The sequence below is a fragment of the Leopardus geoffroyi genome, chromosome A1, assembly GCF_018350155.1.
Source record: "Leopardus geoffroyi isolate Oge1 chromosome A1, O.geoffroyi_Oge1_pat1.0, whole genome shotgun sequence".
NCBI lineage: Eukaryota > Metazoa > Chordata > Mammalia > Carnivora > Felidae > Leopardus > Leopardus geoffroyi.
In genome coordinates this window covers 239,419,392-239,440,821 of record NC_059326.1, presented here as the reverse complement: position 1 = coordinate 239,440,821, position 21,430 = coordinate 239,419,392, and the positions used below count along the sequence as shown (strand labels likewise).

The 21,430-nt window shown below is 50.6% G+C and overlaps 1 protein-coding gene and 1 long non-coding RNA gene across 3 annotated transcripts in view; both read left to right on the top strand.

Moving 5' to 3' along the window:
- Positions 1-21,430, top strand: part of AHRR (aryl-hydrocarbon receptor repressor) — a 93,802-nt gene that overhangs the window by 64,590 nt on the left and 7,782 nt on the right. For both annotated transcript variants that reach the window (XM_045443564.1, XM_045443554.1), the window contains exons 5-7: positions 8,379-8,468; positions 15,558-15,687; positions 17,116-17,231. In XM_045443564.1, the coding sequence (XP_045299520.1) occupies positions 8,379-8,468; positions 15,558-15,687; positions 17,116-17,231 (336 nt within the window). The remainder of the gene's footprint in view (positions 1-8,378; positions 8,469-15,557; positions 15,688-17,115; positions 17,232-21,430) is intronic.
- LOC123579509 lies at positions 8,566-9,891 on the top strand. Its single transcript, XR_006702816.1, has 3 exons — positions 8,566-8,585; positions 8,800-8,885; positions 9,865-9,891. It is a non-coding gene; the product is annotated as an uncharacterized LOC123579509 (long non-coding RNA).

Below are 21,430 nucleotides of genomic sequence, written 5' to 3'. Positions count from 1 at the left end.
GTCAGAAAATTGTCCAAATCTTTGAAACTTCCAAGTCACAGAGGAGCCAGGCCACTCCAGGGTTGTCTGGAGGGGGTCATTTCGCAGCAGAAATCCTATCCTGACTGCCTGTGGGCACCTAGCTTCTCGGGCGCATTTGGGGCTGGTTTTGACGTTTTACCGCATCTCTCTCGAAGAGCTCTGACAAGTGTGTTTTACATTTTCCTGAGTGCTGTCACTTCCCTTTTTGAAATACTTTGGTGGCTGGATGTGTGGCTTTGTAGCGGAGCAGGCTCTGTGTGAAGCTGGAAAGCTTGGTCCTTTGCCCTGAGGGTTTTCCTGGGACCTTCATGTGACGTCGTCCCATCACCGGAACACGGCAGAACACACTAGCTCTGGTTGGCAGGTGCACTGTTCCTACACCTCTACGCCCAACACGGAAAACACACATCTGAGGCAAGAGTCACGTTGTACCTTGAACGAAGTAGGCAGAAAACCTACAACGGTGTTATCTGAAAACAAAAGGGAGCAAACAAAAAGACAAGGCATCACCCAGAAGAAGACACACTCTGTGGACAGGTTCTGCATGGCTCCACGAGACGGAGGCCTGACTGCAGCGCCATGGAGGATCATGATGTTGGGGGACTCTGGCTGGTTCCATCCTCTGCCGTGCAATAGCTACGTTCCTGCAGGAGCAGGAGCGGGGAGCAGGGAGGCTCCCCAGAACCCGGCTTCTGCCCTGTGGCGGCTGGGAGGGAGCTGTTCGTGGGTACATGTGATGTTCCTCTGAACAGAGTCAGTCACACTGGTGAGAGGGAGCGGAGCTAGGGGTGGGGGTGTCTGATCCACTCGTTTCTACAAGCAAGTTTCAGCGAACCTGAATATAGAAAACCGAGTTCCAGAGCACGGAACAGAAGGGGAGAAGGTCGCGGCTAATTCTGTGAGGTCAGAAAACCGTGCACTGAAGCCTGATGGAGGGCACAAAGGAGAAACCAACTCATCTCCTCGAGACACTACATGAAAGAACTCTAAATAAAGCAACAGCGAGCTGACTCTGTCTGCAGCAGAAGGAGCGAGCCATGGTGGCCACGGGAATAAGGTGATTCTCCATGTTGGGAGCCACTGTGAGCTCATCAACCTGGTAACCCTGAAGGGGCAAACACCACCTCGAAGATGATTCTCCAGCCCTGACGGACAGACGGACAAACACAAAGCGCGATAACAAAAGCTTCACAAAGCACCATTTATTGAAAAGCTCGTTCTGTCCCGGTGGTTCCGGTGACACCTGCTTCCTATGCCACATTTCCGTCTAAGCTAGGGCCTGTTTCTGGACTCGCCACGGAGTCCACTGACCAGTCACTGACACCAGCACCAGCCGTCGTGACTACAGGGGTCGGCCCCACATTTCGGTGTGTGAATGAGACAGCCCTCCCTCCTCACTTTTCCTGTCTTTTGTAGCTCTGACTGCACGTTTCCTGCCTGCACGTAGCATCGCCTCGCCTGCTCCCAAAACAGAGTGGCAGTCTGTTGGGGGGTTCACTTGGGCAGAACGGGCATTTTTGCAATGCTGAATTGCCTTGTCCGGGAACAAAGGATGTCTTTCCATCTGTTCAAATACAATTTTGTGTCTTGAGAAGTTTTAAAGCTTTCTGCCCCTGTGTTTTACACTTTCTTGTTAAGTTTATTTATCAAGTAATGGGTCTTCTTTAATGTGTTTGTAAATGGGGTTTTATCTATCATCAGACCCTCTAATTTGGTTTGTTTTCTAGTATGTAAAGATTATTGAATATGGTATCTACTTTTATATACTGCTTCCTTACTGAATTTTTTTAATTTTTTTTATTTTTTAACTTGTTTTATTTTTTAATTTTTTTAAATTTACATCCGAATTAGTTAGCATATAGGGCAACAGTGATTTCAGAAGGAGATTCCTTAGTGCCCCTTGCCCATTTAGCCCAACCCCCCTCCCACAACCCTTCCCGTAACCCTGTTTGTTCTCCATATTTATGAGTCTCTTCTGTTTTGTCCCCCTCCCTGTTTTTATATTATTTTTGTTTCCCTTCTCTTATGTTCATCTGTTTTGTCTCTTGAAGCCCTCATATGAGCGAAGTCATATGATTTTTGTCTTTCTCTGACTAATTTCACTTAGCCTAATACCCTCCAGTTCCATCCACGTAGTTGCAAATGGCAAGATTTCATTCTTTTTGATTGCCGAGTAATATTCCATTGTATATATGCCACATCTTCTTTATCCGTTCATCCATCGATGGACATTTGAGCTCTTTCCATACTTTGGCTATTGTCGATAGTGCTGCTATAAACATGTGCATGTGTCCCTTCGAAACACCACACCTATATCCCATGGATAAATGCCTAGTAGTGCCATTGCTGGGTCGTAGGGTAGTTCTATTTTTAGTTTTTGGAGGAACCTCCATACTGTTTTCCAGAGTGGCTGCACCAGCTTGCATTCCCACCAACAATGCAAAAGAGATCCTCTCTCTCCGCATCCTCGCCAACATCTGTTGTTGCCTGAGTTGTTAACGTGAGCCATTCTGACAGGTGTGAGGTGGTATCTCATTGTGGTTTTGATTTGTATTTCCCTGATGTTGAGTGATGTTGAGCATTTTTTCATGTGTCAGTTGGCCATCTGGATGTCTTCTTTGGAGAAGTTGTCTATTCATGTCTTTTGCCCATCTTTTTTTTTTTTTTTTTTTTTTTTTTGAGTTATTTTATCATTGGCTTTCTAGGAGTTTCCAGATATCCAGTGATAGCATCTGTAGACAGAGTCCATTTTACTTTGCCCAGTTCTTATGCCTCCTGTTGGTTTCTCGTCTCGCTATAACAGCTAACACCTCCATCTGATGGTGGTCACTGCAGGATAGGAGTCAGCCAACATTTTCTTAAAAGGCCAGATGCTAAATATTTTCAGCTTTGTGGGTCATACAGTTGCACCCACTCGGCTCCACTGTTACAGTGTAAGAGCGGCCACAAACAATAAGTAATGAATGAGTGTGTCTGTGTTCCAGTAAAATTTTATTCCCCAAACCAAGTGCCAGGCCATAACTGGGACTGTAGTTTGCACACACTGGAATGGGAGATCATGGATATCTTTGTGTTGCATCCTGGTATTGCTGGAAACACCTAGAATATTTCCCCACTAAGTAAGTTGGTGACTTAGAAATAACACGCACCCACGTAAACACTATCATGTTAAGAATGTGCCTATAATTCCTATTTTCTTAAGAGTTTTTATAGAGAATAAATGTTGAATTTTGTGGAAAGCTTTTTTACCATCTATGGAGATAATTATAAGACTATCCCCCGTAGATCTATAAATGTGTATTAAGCTAATGGGTTTCCTAATGTTGAGTCAACCTTGCATTCCTGGAATAAGTTCACTTGGTCATGTGTATTGTGTTTCCTTAATGTGAAATTGGAATCTGTTTGCTAATATTTTATTTGTACATTCTCATCAATAACTAAAGGTCTGTAATTTTATTTTTATTGTACTTTTCTTTGATCAGAGTTAAGCGTCAGTGTTACACTTCTAAAAATAAGTGGAAAAATTCCCTGACTTTCTATGCTCTGGGACAATGTATGGGGCATTGATGTGATCAGATCTTTAAGACTTGGTGGTTACGTGTTAAAGCCATCTGTGGGCTGGATCCTTGGTAACTTCCTCTGTGTCTTCTAGAGAAATCAGTCAGGTAAGGTTTCTGTCTCTAATGGATACATCGTATTTTCCTAGGGAAACATACGCTTATTTAGGGTTTCAAATTTATTTGTGACTTTCTCCTACTTTCGTTTAATGTGGTTCCCTCTGCCACCACCAGCGAACTGCTTTCTGGTGTTTATCCCGTTGCTTTGTTTGGGCTGCCCCTGGGCTCCCTATAAATAGATGCACAGGCCCCATGGTCAGCAGGGTGCTCTTTTTCTCTGTGTGATAGCCCTCATGTGGGGCTGGTAGCTGCTGGGTTATTTCCAGAGTGTGACTGTTGGGAAGGAGGCCGCTATGAACATTCTTGTTAGGGTGTTTTTGTGAGCACACCCATCTCACTTGGGTAAGCACTGAGTGGATTTTCTGGTCATGGGGAGCATGCATGTTCATGTTTATGAGGAACCTCAAAACCGTTTCCCGACGTGATTGTCCCATTTTACGTTCTTACTGGTGGTGGTTCATATCCTCACCAACATTTCGTGTTGTCCGTTTTTTTGACTGTAGCCATCCCAGTGTTTGTGAAATGGTATCTTAATGTGATGTTTATCTGCATTTCCCTGATGACTAATGATGTTGACACATTTTCATCATAGACAGGCCTTTCTTCCATCTCCCTAGGAAAGTATCTGTTCAAGTCTTTTGCCCGTTTAAAAAAATTGGATCGTTCATCTTTTTACTGTCAATTTATGAATTCTATATATTCTGAATGAGGTCCTTGGTCAATGTGCTGTGAATACTGTTTTCTTGCCCTGTGGCTTGTCTCTACATTTTTAAATTGTGTCTTTTAATAAAGTCCAGTTTATCAGGTTTTTCCACGAAGGGCTAGTGTTTTTGTGTCCTATCCAAATCTGCCTATTCCAAACTCATGAAGACATTTTGTTTTCTTCTAGAAACCTTATGATTATGAGGTTTTATCTTTAGGCCTAAGCTATGTCTTGAATTAATTTCTGTGGAATTAGATAGGAGTCCGTGTTCATTTTTTCCATACAGACGACCAGCTGTCCCAGACACATTAATGCCATGTTGTCCTGGCTACCACAGCTCTATGCTAAGTCATGAAGTCAGTGTAAGTTCTGAAATTTTGTTCTTCTTTAACATAGTTGCTTTGGCAAATATGGGCCCCTTGCACATATAGAATTTAGAATCAGCTTGACAATTTCTGCAAAGAGAAGAAAACCCTCCTGAGATTGTGATTGGGATCACATCACACCATAGACCGATTTTAGAGACTGGGCTCTCTAAACCATGTGGAATCTTCCAATGCAGGAGCATGGCATATCTCCTGGATTATTCAGGTCTTGGACATCTTTTATTAGATTTATTCCTAGGCATTTTATGGTTTTTTTGGTTTAAAAAAATTTTTTTAATGTTTATTTATTATCGAGAGACAGAGAGAGACAGAGCATGAGCAGGGGAGGGGCAGAGAGTGGAGGAGACACAGAATCCGAAACAGGCTCCAGGCTCTGAACTGTTAGCACAGAGCCCAACGCGGGGCTTGAACCCACAAACCACTAGATCATGACCTGAGCTGAAGTCAGATGCTTAACCGACTGAGCCACCCAGGTGCCCCATGTTCTGTTTTTTTGTTTGTTTTTTAATCTAGGTCTGGAGTTTTCTTTGTGGGAAGGTTTGTTGTTGTTGTTGTTGTTTTTAAGTAGGCTCCATGCCCAGTGTGGAGCCCAATGAGGGGCTCAAACTCACAACCTTGAGATCAAGACCTGAGCTGATGGACGCGTGGGTGGATCAGTCAGTTAGCATCCAACCTAGGCTCAGGTCATGATCTCGTGGTTTGTGAGTTCAAGCCCTGCGTCAGGCTCTCTACTCTCAGTGCAGAGCCCATTTCAAATCCTCTGTCCCCCTCTCTCTCCGCCCCTCCTCCCTCTCAAAAGTGAATAAACATTACAAAAAAAAGAAATTTGAATTTGTTACAAAAAAAAAAAAGACCTGAGCTGAGATCAAGAGTAGGATGCTTAACTGACTGAGCCACTCAGGTGCCTGGCTGTGTCATGATTATAAATCCCTGGTGTCAGTAATTTGTATTTTTCTTGATAAAATTTGCTAAGGGTATATCAAATTTATTGATCTTTTATTGATCTTTTATCAATCTTTTCGAAGAACCAAATTTGACTTTGTTGATGATGTTCATTATTTGACAATTTTAAACAATATCATTGACTTTTTCACTCTTGTTTTTTTCTTTCTTCCATTTACGTTGGATTTAATTGGCTCTTTTACTCTAGTTTCCTAAGGAGAAACTACACTCTCTTCCTTTCATAGCTCACTAGGATTTAGCACTCTCTCTTCTGCTAATGTCTCTGCAAGTTACCAGCTCCCTGCGGTCTCATCAGGACAAGGGCATGGATTTGTGTAGTGTCACTTTCCTTGTTGTTTTCCATCATTTATAAGCGAGGGTATTTGGGGTTAGGTGGCTGCTGCTGTCCTAGGATGCCTAGAGATCTTCAATATTAGCGATTTAAAAGCTCTTGGGAATTGATATTTATAAACCCTGATAGAAAAATTAGCCAGTGATATGCATGAGCAGTTTGCCAAGCAAGATCTACAGGCTAACAGTGAGTGTGTGGAATCTCATCAATATCCATCCCATTAATAATCAAAGAAATGAAAATTATAGTAAATAGTACAATAATGTATCACTTAACAAATTAGCAAAAATTTAAAAAGAAAAAAGTATCCTACATGATCAAGAATTAAGGGAAATGAGTATTGTGATATACTGCCAATAACTACAAACTTCATAGAAGTTAAAGTCTCTAAATGTCTGTATTTTAAAGATACAAATTGAAATATTTATGAACTCCACTGCCCGGATGCCCTCCCTCACCTCCAGCTTCTGCACTGGCCAAGTAGAGTTGCAACCTCCTGCTGCATGGAGGTGATGTAGAATTGAATGAGACATTCCATGTGGGGTACCCAATACTCACGTGCACCGTGTGAGCTATCATTTTCTTTTTTTAAATTTTTTTAATGTTTCATTCCTTTTGAGAGAGAGACAGAGACAGAGTGCGAGCCGGGGAGGGGCAGAGAGAGAGGGAGACACAGAATCCGAAGCAGGCTCCAGGCTCTGAGCTGTCAGCACAGAGCCTGATGCAGGGCTCGAACTCAGGAACCATGAGATCATGACCTGAGCCAGTCGGACGCTCAACCGACTGAGCCACCCAGGTGCCCCCAGCTATCATTTTCTTTATCGTAATGATGATGATGGTGAGCAGGAAGAAGATAGACAGATAGATAGATAGAGGATAGATGAAATGCTCATTGATCATGTAAATCGGTGGCTGTGTTCTCTTGTGCATCTTCACTACTGGTGATTGTGGGAAATCACTGCAGGGCGGAGCTACAAAGCTTGCTTTTTGAATAAAGATTTGAAGTCAGGCACAGCGTAGCCACATGCCGCACTTTTCTACACACATGCACGCACACCAAATAATTCTGGATATAACTGATTTAATAATCGTAAAAATATTGTGAATAGCAGACACTAACAAATTTAAAATGAAGAGGAAAATATTTTAAGATGCTCTAATTGATGAAGAAAAAATTACAAACCTGGAGACACTAACAGCCATTACATAAACTGACATGGTGCTAAAACCCTCCCCTTTTCACTTGCTGTCTCCCATCATCCCCAAGCTGAATGCTCTTGGAAGTGAAACCAAACTTTCAAGGTGCACGTTATCCTTGCCTTCAATAAGTAGGTCCAGGAAATGGAAAAGAGGGAGAGGGGCCTGACTCGTATCTAGTGATCCTGACACCAAAATCAGGAGGGACGCTCGTGGGCCAGCTTTTCCTTAAATACGGATGAGCGTCTCGGCAGCAAAGTGAGTTACTTCCAAGAGCGTATTAGAAGTGCCGATAAGGCTTATCCTGTAATATGCAAGAATGATTCATCATCAGGGACCTATCATGAAATTCTCCACATCAATAGACTAAAGAAATGTTATGTTATTGTTTCAGTAGATGTAGAAATAGCACTTGATGGAGTTCGATATTTATTCATGATAAAAACTCTTAGGAAAACCAGAACATAGTCTGGAAGAAAGTGCGTGAACAGGGACAGTCCATATAGTGAAGTAGGCTCCTGTTTTGTTTCAGGTACTGCTGGGAGCCTCATCTCTCCATGATGATATTTGTATTTTGTACAAGATGAGTTTTTTTTTTTTTTTTAATTTTTTTTTTTTTTCAACGTTTATTTATTTTTGGGACAGAGAGAGACAGAGCATGAACGGGGGAGGGGCAGAGAGAGAGGGAGACACAGAATCGGAAACAGGCTCCAGGCTCTGAGCCATCAGCCCAGAGCCCGACGCGGGGCTCGAACTCACGGACCGCGAGATCGTGACCTGGCTGAAGTCGGACGCTTAACCGACTGCGCCACCCAGGCGCCCCACAAGATGAGTTTTATAATCATTAGAAAAAGAAGAACACAGTGTTGAGGCTTAGAAACCATGATGAGGTGCCCCTGTCACCTGCACACTTGGGACCTATTGCAAAACGGCCATAAATAAACAAATAAATCAACAGTGGGTGTTTCTGGAGGTTATAAATACAGACTACGGAACAGCAGAAATGGTCGAAAATGCAGCAGAGACAATGCTTGCGCTTTCTCATTGTGAAGGTTCTGAGAATGTGGGCAGGAGCCAACTCAAGTTCTTGTTTCTTCTAGTCTCTCGATGGCTTTGCCCTGGTCGTGAGTGCGGAAGGCATGATATTTTACGCGTCAGCGACGATCGTGGACTATCTGGGCTTCCACCAGGTAAACACAGCTCTCCAGCCTGCGGCGTGGTGGGTCCCACTGTTTGCACACGCTTACTGTCTTCCAGCCTCACACACCTGTAAAACCAGGCTTTTCTTATCACGCAGGTTTTATCAGGTAAGGATTTCCACATCCCAGCTTGGTCTAGGGCTCAAGGTCACAAGAGAGGTGTCCAGGGTGTCACAACTGTATTGGGCACTGACCTCTGCTGGCCGCGACCTTGCCACAGCATCACTGTCTGAAACCCCAGAGATGGGCACATTCGGGAAATAACGTGCTCTGGAAATGCCCTTATTGATGTCCAGGTAATTCATTTGGTCTGTTGCCGCAGGCCTGCCCAGGCTGAATGATTCCAGACATTGGGGCAAGGCTCTGGGGTTGACACCCACCAAACGCTGGATCCTCCTCCAAGAAAAGGTACAATAAAAAAAAAAAAAACCCACCCATGGCCCAGGGAGGGAAAAGGAAACTTCAGGGCCTGGCCTCTGGGAAGGAAAGGAGGTCGCTCATGAGAAATCCAAAGTTTGAGCTTCAAGTGCAAATCGAAATTCATACTTAAAAAAAAAAAAATGAATGCCTATTTATATTTGAGAGAGACAGACAGACAGACAGACAACAGAGCATGAGCAGGGGAGGGGCAGAATCCGAAGCTGGCTCCAGGCTGTGAGCTGTCAGCACAGAGCCCGATGCGGGGCTAGAACTCACAAACTGTGACATCATGACCTGGGGCAAAGTCAGACGCTCAACCAATGGAGCCACCCAGGCGCCCCGAAATTTACACTCTTGTGTAGCTCAGAGCCCCAGGTCAGAGCCAGTGGTGGACAGATGAGAACGTGGGGCACCAGGAAGCAGAAACGTGACCTTAGCCGCAGGGCCACAGCCGTCCCCAAAAAGATGTCCCCTCTGAAGAGGGCTTCTTCGTGCAAAATGATAAACACACTCCATGCAATATACAAACAGGCAGATTGGAGAAAGAACAAAATAGAACTCTGAAAAGTGAGGTATACAGTGTATCTGTCTGTCAGGGTCCTACCTGGAGACAGAAACTGAAGTGATCTGACTGGCTTAATACAAAGAATTAATGTGAGTTTCGTATAAAGAATCATTAACGCAGGATCCTGAGGGGGTACAGCCGTAGACAGAGACACAGCGAGCGGAGGGGCCGCGGGGCCCACAGGAGGCTGGGCACCCCAGCGAGGAGCACATTCTGGAGACACCCTCATGGGTGAGGGTGAGGCCATGGCTCCTGGGTGGTGGAGAGGTCGCCGAGGTGCCCCAGGCCAGGGCTGGCCAGCAGGAAATGCCCACTGGGATGCTGGCCAGACTCTGGGGGCGGCTACCTGCAGGCGGACCTGGCCTGGGTGTGGTCTCAAAGGACCCAACCTCCCTCCTGCAGTGCCCAGAGCACCTTTGCCAGCGGAGGGGAAATGTGTACAAGATCCGGGATCAGAGCCAAGTGATGAAAGGAGCTGAGAGGCAGTACGTGGAATTAGAAACAAAGATCCCACAGGACGGGCGGAAAAGCAAGGGGGTGCCCAGAAGCAAAGGGCGGTGGAAGCCAAGACCTGAGAATGGGGGTCCCTGACACGTGAAAATCCAAGTCTGCCTGAGGCCCCTGAGGCTGATCGGAGCATTTGATGGAATTTCCGTGAAGACTGTCACTTTGAATGATTCCCAAAACCGAAGTGTCTGTCACTGCACAGATGACTCCGAGAAGTGTCTCGTCTTACACACGCCTCTACATTCGCTTTCCTGCCACCTGAACCTGGGACCGATGGCTGACACTGACCAGGCCTCTCCCTGCCGCTGGCCCCGGGACAATCTTTGGACAGACAACGTGCGCACACCCACTCTTCCACAGGGCGGCCGCTGGTGACAGCCGACCCTGTGGCCTGGACTGGCCCCTGCAGCACGTGGAGGTGTGGCTCCGGCAAGGACCCCACACACAAGGGGGCCACCGCGTGGCAAGTGGACAAAATGCCGTGGGTGTGATCTCCAGGAGGTGCTTCCGGGGCTGCCCCGCACACCACGGGGACAAGCCTTGGCTCCGCTCTCTCCGAGCCTCCTTTTCTTCTTCCATGTGCAGGGCACGGGGCATTGGCACCTGGTGACACTCGGCGGGGGCGGGCGTCCCCACCACCAGCCACGCCTCAGGGAGGTGGCCCGTGGTTCTTCTCCCACCGGCTGCTCCTGGCAGTGGGTGACAACTGGGCTCCATCACTGTGTCCTTGTGTCCACCTCCACCTCCTGAAGACATGCGGGGCAGGTGTTGGGGGATGTGAGGTGGGGGGAACGCATCACCCGCCCCAGATACATGGATGGCCAGCTGAGGCCCTCCCTCCCCGCTTTAGCCCTCCCACGTGTGCTCTCAAGGTTGCTGTGCTCGCACAGCTCTCTGGCCTCGGGGCCCCCTCGTGCAGCTTGGAGCTCAGGGACCCACGGATGGCCAGCACCAGGCTGCGGACACGACGTGATTCCAGCCCCCAAATGGCAAACTCTCTTTGTCTCCTCGATTGCGTGTGCGGGGTCTGATTCTAGAAAAACGTGGTCTGGGCTGCCTTTTCCATGCTCAGAACTCAACTTCAGTCCCTATCACTGTCTGCTGAGTTGCCCTGCAAATTCTCCAGACACACCCAGAACTGCCTACCTTTAGCCATAATCCGGGAGGTGGCTTTGGTGATGTGCAAGTGTCCTGAGGCGAGGCTTTGGTCCCAGGTCTGAACGTGCTCACTAGAGTCTGTTTTTTGGAGCTTGGTTATTCTGCAAGTGCTGGATGTAAAATAAAATTTTGCCTTCTATTGTAAAGAAATTGTTTCCAAATGCCATTAAATCAGGCATTGCCTCTATTTATGTAAAACATGTTGAGAAAATATCAGAACAGTTTTGTGCTGTCGTGAGCTCCTTGTGCAAAATACTTAACAGAAGTCAGGAATCAATTATTTTAGTATCTTCAGGTTCAGCAGTCATTTTGCTGAACAGCTAGGTTTTAGATGCGTGTTCTAGTTGCCGTTGACATTTATTGATTCAAGAAGGGGTCCGTTCTCCCCCAGGCTGGCAGCCGGGGGAGAGCTGTCCCCGTTTGAACCAGGGCAAGGGCATGGGCGCAGTTGGGAATCCCACAGGCTAGGTAACAGGTGCGTGTGCAATTTGCACAAAAGGATGAGGGCCGCGGGGATGGGGCTGTAAAAACTGGTCATGACTTTATTCTTAACTCCAGAAATGGTAGTTTAGAGCTAAAATAAGGCTGGCTTTAGTTGACCAAAGCTGTGTCTGTTTTTCCACATTTTTTTTTTTTTTGAGAGAGAGAGAGAGAGAGAGAGAGAGCATGTGCAGAAGCACATGCATGCATGTGCGGGGGCGGGGGGCGGGTGGGCAGTGGGGCAGAGAGAGAATCCCAGGCAGGCTCCGCACTGTCAGTGTAGAGCCCGATGTGGGGCTTGAACTCAAGAACCACAAGATCGTGACCTGAGCCAAAATCAAGAGTCAGACGCTTCACCGACTGAGCCACCCAGGAGTCCCTGTTTATACATTATTTGAATGCTTATTCTGCTAATCTCTCCACCACTTGTCACTGACCCCGCTTTGTAGGGCGCAGACTCCGGGAGATTAAGGGAGACTAAGATCAGTCAGATATGTCACGGTAGCTATTATACCCTTGTTGCCCAACCTAGAAAGTGTCCACATTGGCTATGTCTTTCCATTTGCCTGAGTCAGAAATGTCTTTTCCGGTTTGATCATGCCCTCGCCATTGGTCTATCTCTTGTTTTGGTTAAGCCACAGAGCCCCTCTTACATGTTAATCCCACACATCCTTTCCATTAATTAACTCAGGTGTGGGGAGACATGAACAGGGTGTCCAAGGACGCAACCTTCTGGGATTCTACAAAGCGTGGGGTCACCCACCAGAGCTCGCGAGAGAATGACCGGAAGACAGTGCCTGTTACAAACGTCCCATGGGAACTACGACTGCCCAGTGCTCGGAGGTCAGCAGTCTTTTCCATCCATCAGACTGTAGAGGGGAAGATGCCATCCATTCGCAGCAGGGGGGAAGAATACAGAATTCCCAGTAATGAGTCAACCAAGGGGTATTTAGTACCTCACACAGAAAATATAAAACATTATTTATAGAAATTAAAGAACCAGATAAACAGAACGACATGCCATATCCGTGAATCAGAGGACTCCAATTATCATTATAAAGATGCCAGATCATGTTACAGAGGTAATGACATTATCATAACAACTAAGCAGCTCTTCTAGGTAGAGATAGACGAGCTTTTGGGAATGCAGAAAGTTGGGAGTCTCCAGGGCCAGGGGGCAGGAGTAGTGATTGCTGGGACTTACACACCGGACACAAGACTTCCTGTAGGACCCAGTTGCTAGATGAACAGACCCCAAGACAGAACTGGAAGCTCACAGCAGGCACGTGTGCACCGGTGTGGGATTTACAAGGAAGGGGGCGCTGTCCCGTGGTGGGGAAATAGCCATCTTGCCAACAAACAGAGCTGGGTAAACTGGATTTACACGGGAAAGAAATGAATCCTGGGGGCGTTTGGGGGGTCCAGCCAGTCAAGCATTTGACTCTTGATTTTGGCTCAGGTCATGATCTCACGGTTCATGAATTTGAGCCCCACATTGGGCTCTGCGCTGTCAGCATGGAGACTGGTTGGGGTTCTCTCTCTCTCTCTCTCTCTGCCCCTCCTCTGCTTGTGCTTTCTCTCCCTCTCTCTCCCTCTCTCTCTCTCTCTCTCTCGAATAAATGCATTTTAAAAAACTTAAAGAGAGCTTGATCCTAGCTCTTACCTCATAGCATGCACAATAAATAGATGGCAGAAGTTTCTAGAAGCTTCAGGAGCCAGTTAGGAGATGGGGGAGGATGACGAGGGCAAGACCCCACCCATGAGGAGACAGACAGATGAACTGGCCGTGTGAGGTCCACTAAGAGAGCAGAAAGGCAGGCCAAGGAGTAGTGGCTCTGGCATCACGGCCCACGCAGTAGAGGACCCACGTCCAGAGCAGATGAGGAACCCACAAATCAGCAAGACAGCTCAATGGAAATTTGAGAGAAGGACACAGACAGGCGACGCGCACGCTCCCACATGACACGCGTACGTGTGCTCACACGCACACCTCAAGACCAAAAACGGGAGAAGACGCACAATTTCATCGGCTCACGACGCACGGGTGAAGACCACGGTGCGGAACCGTGGCAGCCGCCACAGCGGCTCAGATGAAGAGGGCTGGGGACGCCTCGCGTCGGCCGCGATGTCAAGCGACTGCGCCACAGTGGCGTGTGGATCTGGAAGGGCGCTTGGTGCCATCCGCTGACGCTGGCCCTCTGCCACCCCCGACCCAGGAACCCCACCCCTGGGCGGGACTCGCTCAGACACAGCAGCCGCGTGTGGAATCAGGTGGAGACACTCACCCCACGGATGCGAGGAACTGGCACCACACACGCGGCGTGGGAGGAGGTTACAACCGTGACGGTCAACCACAGAGGACGGACACTAAGAACAGCGCTCCGTTGACGAACATAACCGGCCTACGGCGTGGGCAGTCTGTGCCATGACCGCCCCGGGGGGTGAAGGGAAGGGGCTCTGGGAAGCTGTTGTGTCCTGTTTCCTGATCTGGGAACTCACGCACCAACTGTACGCATATGATGTGGGCACTTTTCAGCCAAGTGTTATGCTGAATCACACTTTATTAGGAAAGCATCCTATGGGAAGGGCACGCGTGATCACAGGGCCAGCAGATGAGGTGGGAGCTGGCAGGGGAGTGGAAGCCATCAGGTCTTGAGCCGGAGGGAAAGCCTGGTGCACTCGCCTCCACCAGGAGTTGGTCTCTGCCTGTTGGCCTGACATTCACACCCAGAGCCTCTGACGTGGACAGCCATGACCAGGGACAACAAGCATTCTGACCTGTGAGCATTCGTTTCTCTGAGGACACCTCTTTGGACTAAGGAGTGCACAGGCAATTGTAGTGCAGCCTTCGAGTGACGGTCGTGTTCCTTTTCTGCTTTCCTGAGGTTGTTTGACCTGCAGGGATCCCAGTGAGCCTTAGCCATGCAGCTACGGGCAAGAGTAGGGCCCCTTGACCAGACAGCGGGTCTCATCCATCTGGGTGAGGATACTGGTTACTTTCTGAAAAAGTAGCCTCGTTTCTGGACGTGATTCTTCAGGGACTTTCCCTCCGTCTAGTTTTCGCAATGATCCTGTTGAGAAATGATGCAAACTTGGAAATGGCTCTTTCCAAAGAGGCCAAGGGCACCTGCCAGGCTCTCCGTGCGGATAAGGAGTGAAGGAAGGTTAAGGGAAGGTCGCGGGGAGATGTGCATGGCCTTCATCATTTATCAACACACTCTGAATATGTCTGCTAACGGTCAAAATAGTCACGTTCCTGGGAAGCCAGTCTTCGTAGCCCACAGTTGTGGCCGCTGTGCCCTGAAATGCAGCTTCCGAGTGTGGACCCGGTGCCTTCGAGGGCTAGCCTCTGTGTTCAGGGCTCAGGTTAGGTGGGAGGACAGAGGAGCAGAAAGAGGGCTAGGGACCTGCAGGTCCTCGTGGTACCATGGATGGGAGCAGCGGCCAGGCACAGAGGAGCCAGGATGAAGGAAGTCCCTGGCCGGGAGGCCCGGCCGGGCTCTCGTGTGCTCTGATGGCTCCCAGTTCACCTGGCAGCTCCTGTCTCACCTTATGGCTCTGGTCTCACCTGGCAGTTCCCACCTCACTTCTTAAGGAGACTTTCCTAATAAACTTTTGTGATACGACACAAAGTGTCCCCATGATAGACACACAGCTTGATGAGTTCTCCAGTCCCGGAGAAGAGTGGCTACCCAGGGCCCAGGTGTTTGATCTCTGAGCCTCCTGCTCTGCCCTCAAGGGCACTGCCTGGTGGATGAGTGGGGGGCTGCGGGCGGGTGGGGGGCCTGGCACTCCAGGCTGGACACCTATGTCCTCCCAGGGAGGAAGTGTCCTCTAGCCAAAGGCCTGCCTTTCCTGTGAGACTTCTCTTCACAGCCGTGGCTGAGACAGCTCTTCAATGACTAATCACTGGAATAAAGCAGGTTGGAACAGTTGTTGCAATATTGCAGACGGACGTGATGCACCAGAACATCTATGACTATATCCACGTGGACGACCGCCAGGACTTCTGCCGGCAGCTGCACTGGGCCATGGACCCTCCCCAGGCGGTGTTTGGGCAGCCCCTGCACTCAGACACAGGTGGGTCTTTGGGTCCCCAGTGAGCCTGAGACTCGGGGCCGTTCCTGGAAAGGCGTGGGCGCCTCCGGAGAACTGACCACCATCCGTTCTCGTCCTGCTTCGCCTTCCTTGGGAGACCCACCCCCACTCCGAATCCTCCTCCCCTCTCCAGCCCCCCCTCCCGCACCCTCCTCCCCTCTCCAGGCCACCCAGCACCCTCCTCCTCTCTCCGCACCCCCTCCCACACCCTCCTCCCCTCTCCAGCTCCCCCTCCCGCACCCTCCTCCCCTCTCCAGGCCACCCAGCACCCTCCTCCTCTCTCCGCACCCCCCTCCCGCACCCTCCTCCCCTCTCCAGGGCTCCCCCTCCGGCACCCTCCTCCCCTCTCCAGCCCCCCCTCCGGCACCCTCCTCCCCTCTCCAGGCCCCCCCCCCCCGCATCATCATCCCCTGTCCAGCCCCCCATCCCGAACCCTCCTCCCCTCTCCAGCACCCCCCCACCGCACCCTCCTCCCCTCTCCAGGGCCACCCCTCCCGCATCCTCCACACCTGAGGAAATGAGGCAGTGCTTGTCTGTCACCTGGCAAGCTCCCCTCTGGAAATCCTAGGCCCAAGTCAGATTTACCTGTAAAAAATCCTGTTCAGAGACACTGCCCCTTGTGGGCAAGTGTTTCCTCCTGACCGTGGCCCCTGACCCATCACGACCGGGCCAGCTCCCCTAGAGGTCATGGAGCAGACAGGAGGCCAGGGGAAGGGGTGGCGTCCACAGGGGTCGCCGCTCTTCCACACACTCCCCCAGAAGTTGTAAACCACTCAAGAAAAGCTTCCACCACAACCTCAGGCAACAGCAAGATTTACCCCACAAAGTTGAGTGAAAACAAAAAAACCCAGGTGCCAACACAGTATCCTTTTATAAAGCTCAAAACACACGACAGCGGACCCCCAGTCACCCCTGCAGTCGTACTGAAGGGATGTTTCTAGGGACAAAGGACAAGGAAGGCCAGCTCGGTCAGAGTGGCTGTGTCTGTGAGGACGAGGGTGGGGAGACAGCGGGATGCCAGTGGTGCTCAGGGGAGCACCCGTGCACCTGTGTGTGCTTACAAGGGGGTGGGGGGTGGGGCGGTGTGTGTAGAGGTGGGCATTTGTGGGCACGGGGTGGGCGTGTGGGGATGCGTGGCGGGCAGGTGTGTGTGTGAGTGTATGTGTGGCGAGATGTGTGAGCTGGGGTGTGGGTGTGGGAGGCAGGCTGTGGGTGTGTAAAGTGAGCTGTGAGTGTGAAGCAGGGTGTGTGCGCGCGCACACGGCAAGGGGGGCAGGCGTGTGTGTGTGCGCGTGCAGGGGGGGGCGCGTGTGCACACCGCAGTGCTGTCAGTCTGTGTTTACGGTCTCTCGGTCTCTCTCCTCCTCCCCCCACCCCCGCGCCCTCCCCCCCGCACCGGTGCCCGCGCAGAGGACGCGGTGCTGGGGCGGCTGCTCCGGGCGCAGGAGGCGGACTTCTCGGCCTTCCTGACGCGCTGCTTCGTGTGCCGCGTGCGCTGCCTGCTGGACAGCACCTCGGGCTTCCTGGTGAGTCGCGCCCCCTGGCGCCCCGCGGCGCACGTGCGGGGTGGAGGAAGTGGAGGGGTCCGGGGGTGGGGGCGGCGGGGGGTGCATGCGGACCCTGGGGGAGGGGGGTGGCGAGCGGCGCACGAGCACCGGGGCGCGGCGGGGCGCACGCGGGCCCGGGGGCGGGACGGGCGGCGGGGAGGAAGCCTCCAGACTCCGCTCTGGGCTTTACTGGCTTGGTCGCGCCTTCCCTGAAAGCCCCTTAGCAGCGTGTCGTCAGCACACCCCGCAGCCTGGCGCGAGCCCCCACTTCGGCCCGGGCTCGCCGTTTTCACCTCTTCTCTTTCAAGTAGAGGCTTGGGGGTGTCCGTTTCCGTTGCTCTTCGGGCTCCTCGGCCAAGGGCTGAGAGGGGGGCCGCGGACGTCCTCCTTGGGGCTGGCACAGCGGACCCTCGCCCACCCAGACCTCTGCCCACCCCGCACCCCCGCAGCTGTGCTCCACAGAGCGTCTCCCCCGCCCCCGCTGCTGCACCTCCCGGCCGGCTCTACGCAGCCTCCTGGGGTTCGCGCTCCCAGCAGTCCCGGCGTCCCCACCCTCCGCAGCAGTTCAACACCATGACCTCAGACCCCAGGACCCCCTCCCCCTCCGGCTCCCCCCACTCCCGTGTCCTTCGGCCATCAGCGCCCTGGGCAGGGCCCTCGGATGTGTGCGGAGCTGCCCCCACCCGCATGACGGCGTGCCCTCCTCCCCAGCCTCCACCCTTGGACTGTGGGCCCCTCGGGGTTCTATCTCCCCACCTGGGCCGTGGTCCCCAGGAGAGATGCGCCTCCAGTGCTCCGCAGGGCTGGGCTGGGGGTTTCCAGAGGGGCTCAGCCTGTGTTGGGGGCAAGGCGAGCAGAGGACAGTGGGCGTTCCTCCGGATTGAGTTCCAAATGGCTCTGTAAAGGGGGAGCCCTGGAGAGGCACCCACAGACCAGCGGGAGCCCACACCGGCCGTCAGCGGTCAACAGCAGCGCTTGGGCGTCCTGCCTGCTGGCTTGTCCCACCTCGTGTGGGCTCCTCTCCATTGTGTTCACACCGGCCGTGTGCACCGCCGTGCAGACCGCAAGCCCCCGGGGTTCCTCGCTGCTTTCTGAGGGGCCCCCGGGAGATGCACGCCCTAGCGCTTCTACATCTGAGTGGTCTGTGGGTGCCGGGCTGAGGAGCAGACTCCTGAGATCAGAGACCCACTGACCGCATAGCCCCACCGCAGGCCAGGCTCAGCCGGGGAGACAGTATGTTCCATTAACCCTCTCCTCTTGGCTGGTCTTTATGCATTAACAATTTTTTTTTTTTTAAATAAAAACATTGCTCACACATGACACAGATTTAATCATTTCAGAAGAGCAGAAGAAATAAAAATGTCCCTCCCTTGCACACCCAGGCCCCTTCCCAGATGTCAGCACCCCAGTAATGTCCTTCCCGAAGCTCTTCTTGCCCAGCCTCCCCAACCTTCTGCTCCGCCCTGACCAGCCAGAGTGAGTTGAACTTGGGGTGGTCTTGGGGACTCTCCCCAAGACTCAGGACCCCCTCTGCCTTCACATGTGCTTCTCCGGGAGCCTCACCTGGCTGACCCCTCTCCAGGTTGGAGGCCTCACCCAAGATGCTGCCCTCCCAGGCTCCCACATCACCCATTCTGGGAACCCAACCTGCCAGGTGGCTGTGCATCTACCCAGAGGGATGACAGCTGAGGGAATCACTCCATCCAGGCTGCCTCCCAGTGGCCATGTGTCATTTGTGGCAATATTTTGGCCTCAGTCATCCGCTACTGCGATGGCGGCTTCACGCTCCCTGGGCTTATTTTCCTGATCCGAGGGGATAGTGAAGAAGGTTGCCGGTGGGTGACAGTGGGAATGTTTCTGGAACCAGCTCTGAGGACCCAGGACAGGCCCAGCCCTACGGCAGATGCATCCCACACGACTGCACGTTTCTGCAGGCCTTTTCACCCCACCGGGACCTTCACAAGAGAAGCAGCTTTTCATTTGCAACATGGTCCCAAGTCTGCTGCTACCAGGCGTACACATAATCGCTTATCTTTTATTTAGGTGATTGGTTGAGCATGAAGTCTTTTATTTTGATAATATTTTGTCCTATCTATTGGCTGATAAGGAATGTTCACTTTTTAAAATTGGATAACCAGTTCCTAGTAAATTGGAAATTCTTATTTCCAGATGACATAAAACTGGAGGGATTTTACTAGACAATCACGCATAAATTAAAATATAGATTCAAAAAGAGAGCGCCTGGGTGGCTCAGTCACGTAAGCCTTTGACTTCGGCTTAGGTCATGATCTCGTGGTTTATGGGTTAAAGCCCTGCATCAGGCTCTGTGCTGACAGCTCAGAGCCTGTAGCCTGCTTCAGATTCTGTGTCTCCCTCTCTCTCTGCCCCTCTTCCTTCACGGTCTGTCTCTCTCTCCTTCAAAAATAAATAAACATCAAAAAAATTTTTTTTAATAAAATAAAATATAGGTTAAAATGAAACTGTAACACGATGCACTGAATAGAGGAAACAACCCAAAGACACTTATCTGAAAAAAGTTCCATTATATTAATTTGTGAAACTCATTTCTGCACACACTGGAAACGCCTCAGGCATTTACAAGGAATGCCCTGAGAACAGGGGAGCGGGCATGACTTAGGGCTCTTCCCGGCACTCCCTTGTGACCTTCTGGAAGCCACTCTGTTTCCACTGGCTAAGGCTGCCCGTGAGAACCCAGTGTTACAACATCAGGAATTTGGAGGTCTAGTTGATATTTAGTTGGTAGCTTGAAATCAGCCATGATGGGAATATTTCTACCAAAGAAATTGGCAAACATAACAAATCAGGGCTTTTTTTTTTCCCTCTGGTGAGCTGGATGTTGAACACAACTGCCTTGAATCCTCCACACCAAGCACATGACTAGCAAGCAGTGGGTGCTTTGCAAATGTTTGTTCATTTAGTGAATCCATAGATGGATGGAAGATGGGAAGATGGGGGATGGATGGTGAAAATGGATTGATGAAGGGATAGAGGGGTGGATGGATGGATGAATGGATGGTGGATGATGGATGGATGGATGGTGGATGGACGGATGGTGGATGGATGGATGGATGGATGGATGGTGGATGGATGGATGGATGAATGGTGGATGGATGAATGGATGGTAGATGGATGGATGGTGGATGATGGATGGATGGATAGATGGTGGATGGATGAATGGATGGTAGATGGATGGATGGTGGATGGATGGATGGTGGATGGATGGATAGATGGATGGTGGATGGATGAATGGATGGTGGATGATGGATGGTGGATGGATGGATGGTGGATGGATGGATGGATGGATGGTGAATGGATGAATGGATGGTGGATGATGGATGGAAAGATGGTGGATGGATGGATGGATGGTAGATGGATGGATGGTGGATGGTGGATGAAGGATGGTGGATGGATGGATGGTGGATGATGGATGGATGGTGGATGGATGGATGGTGGATGGATGGATGGTGGATGATGGATGGATGGTGGATGGATGGATGGTAGATGGATGGATGGTGGATGAATGGATGGTGGATGGATGGATGGATGGTAGATGGATGGATGGTGGATGATGGATGGATGGATAGATGGTGGATGGATGAATGGATGGTAGATGGATGGATGGTGGATGGATGGATGGTGGATGGATGGATAGATGGATGGTGGATGGATGAATGGATGGTGGATGATGGATGGAAAGATGGTGGATGGATGAATGGATGGTAGATGGATGGATGGTGGATGGTGGATGAAGGATGGTGGATGGATGGATGGTGGATGATGGATGGATGGTGGATGGATGGATGGTGGATGGATGGATGGTGGATGATGGATGGATGGTGGATGGATGGATGGTGGATGATGGATGGATGGTGGATGGATGGATGGTGGATGGATGGATGGTAGATGGATGGATGGTGGATGAATGGATGGATGGATGGATGGATGGTGGATGGATGAATGGATGGTGGATGATGGATGGATGAATGGATGGTAGATGGATGATGGATGGATGGATGGATGGATGAGGGGGTGGATGAGGGGAGGGATGAGGAGAGGGTGGAAGGACAGGGGAGAAAAGGACACATTGTGGGGTTGTTTTAATGTTTATTTACTTTGAAAGAGAGAGAGAATGATCAGGGGAGGGACAGAGGTAGAAG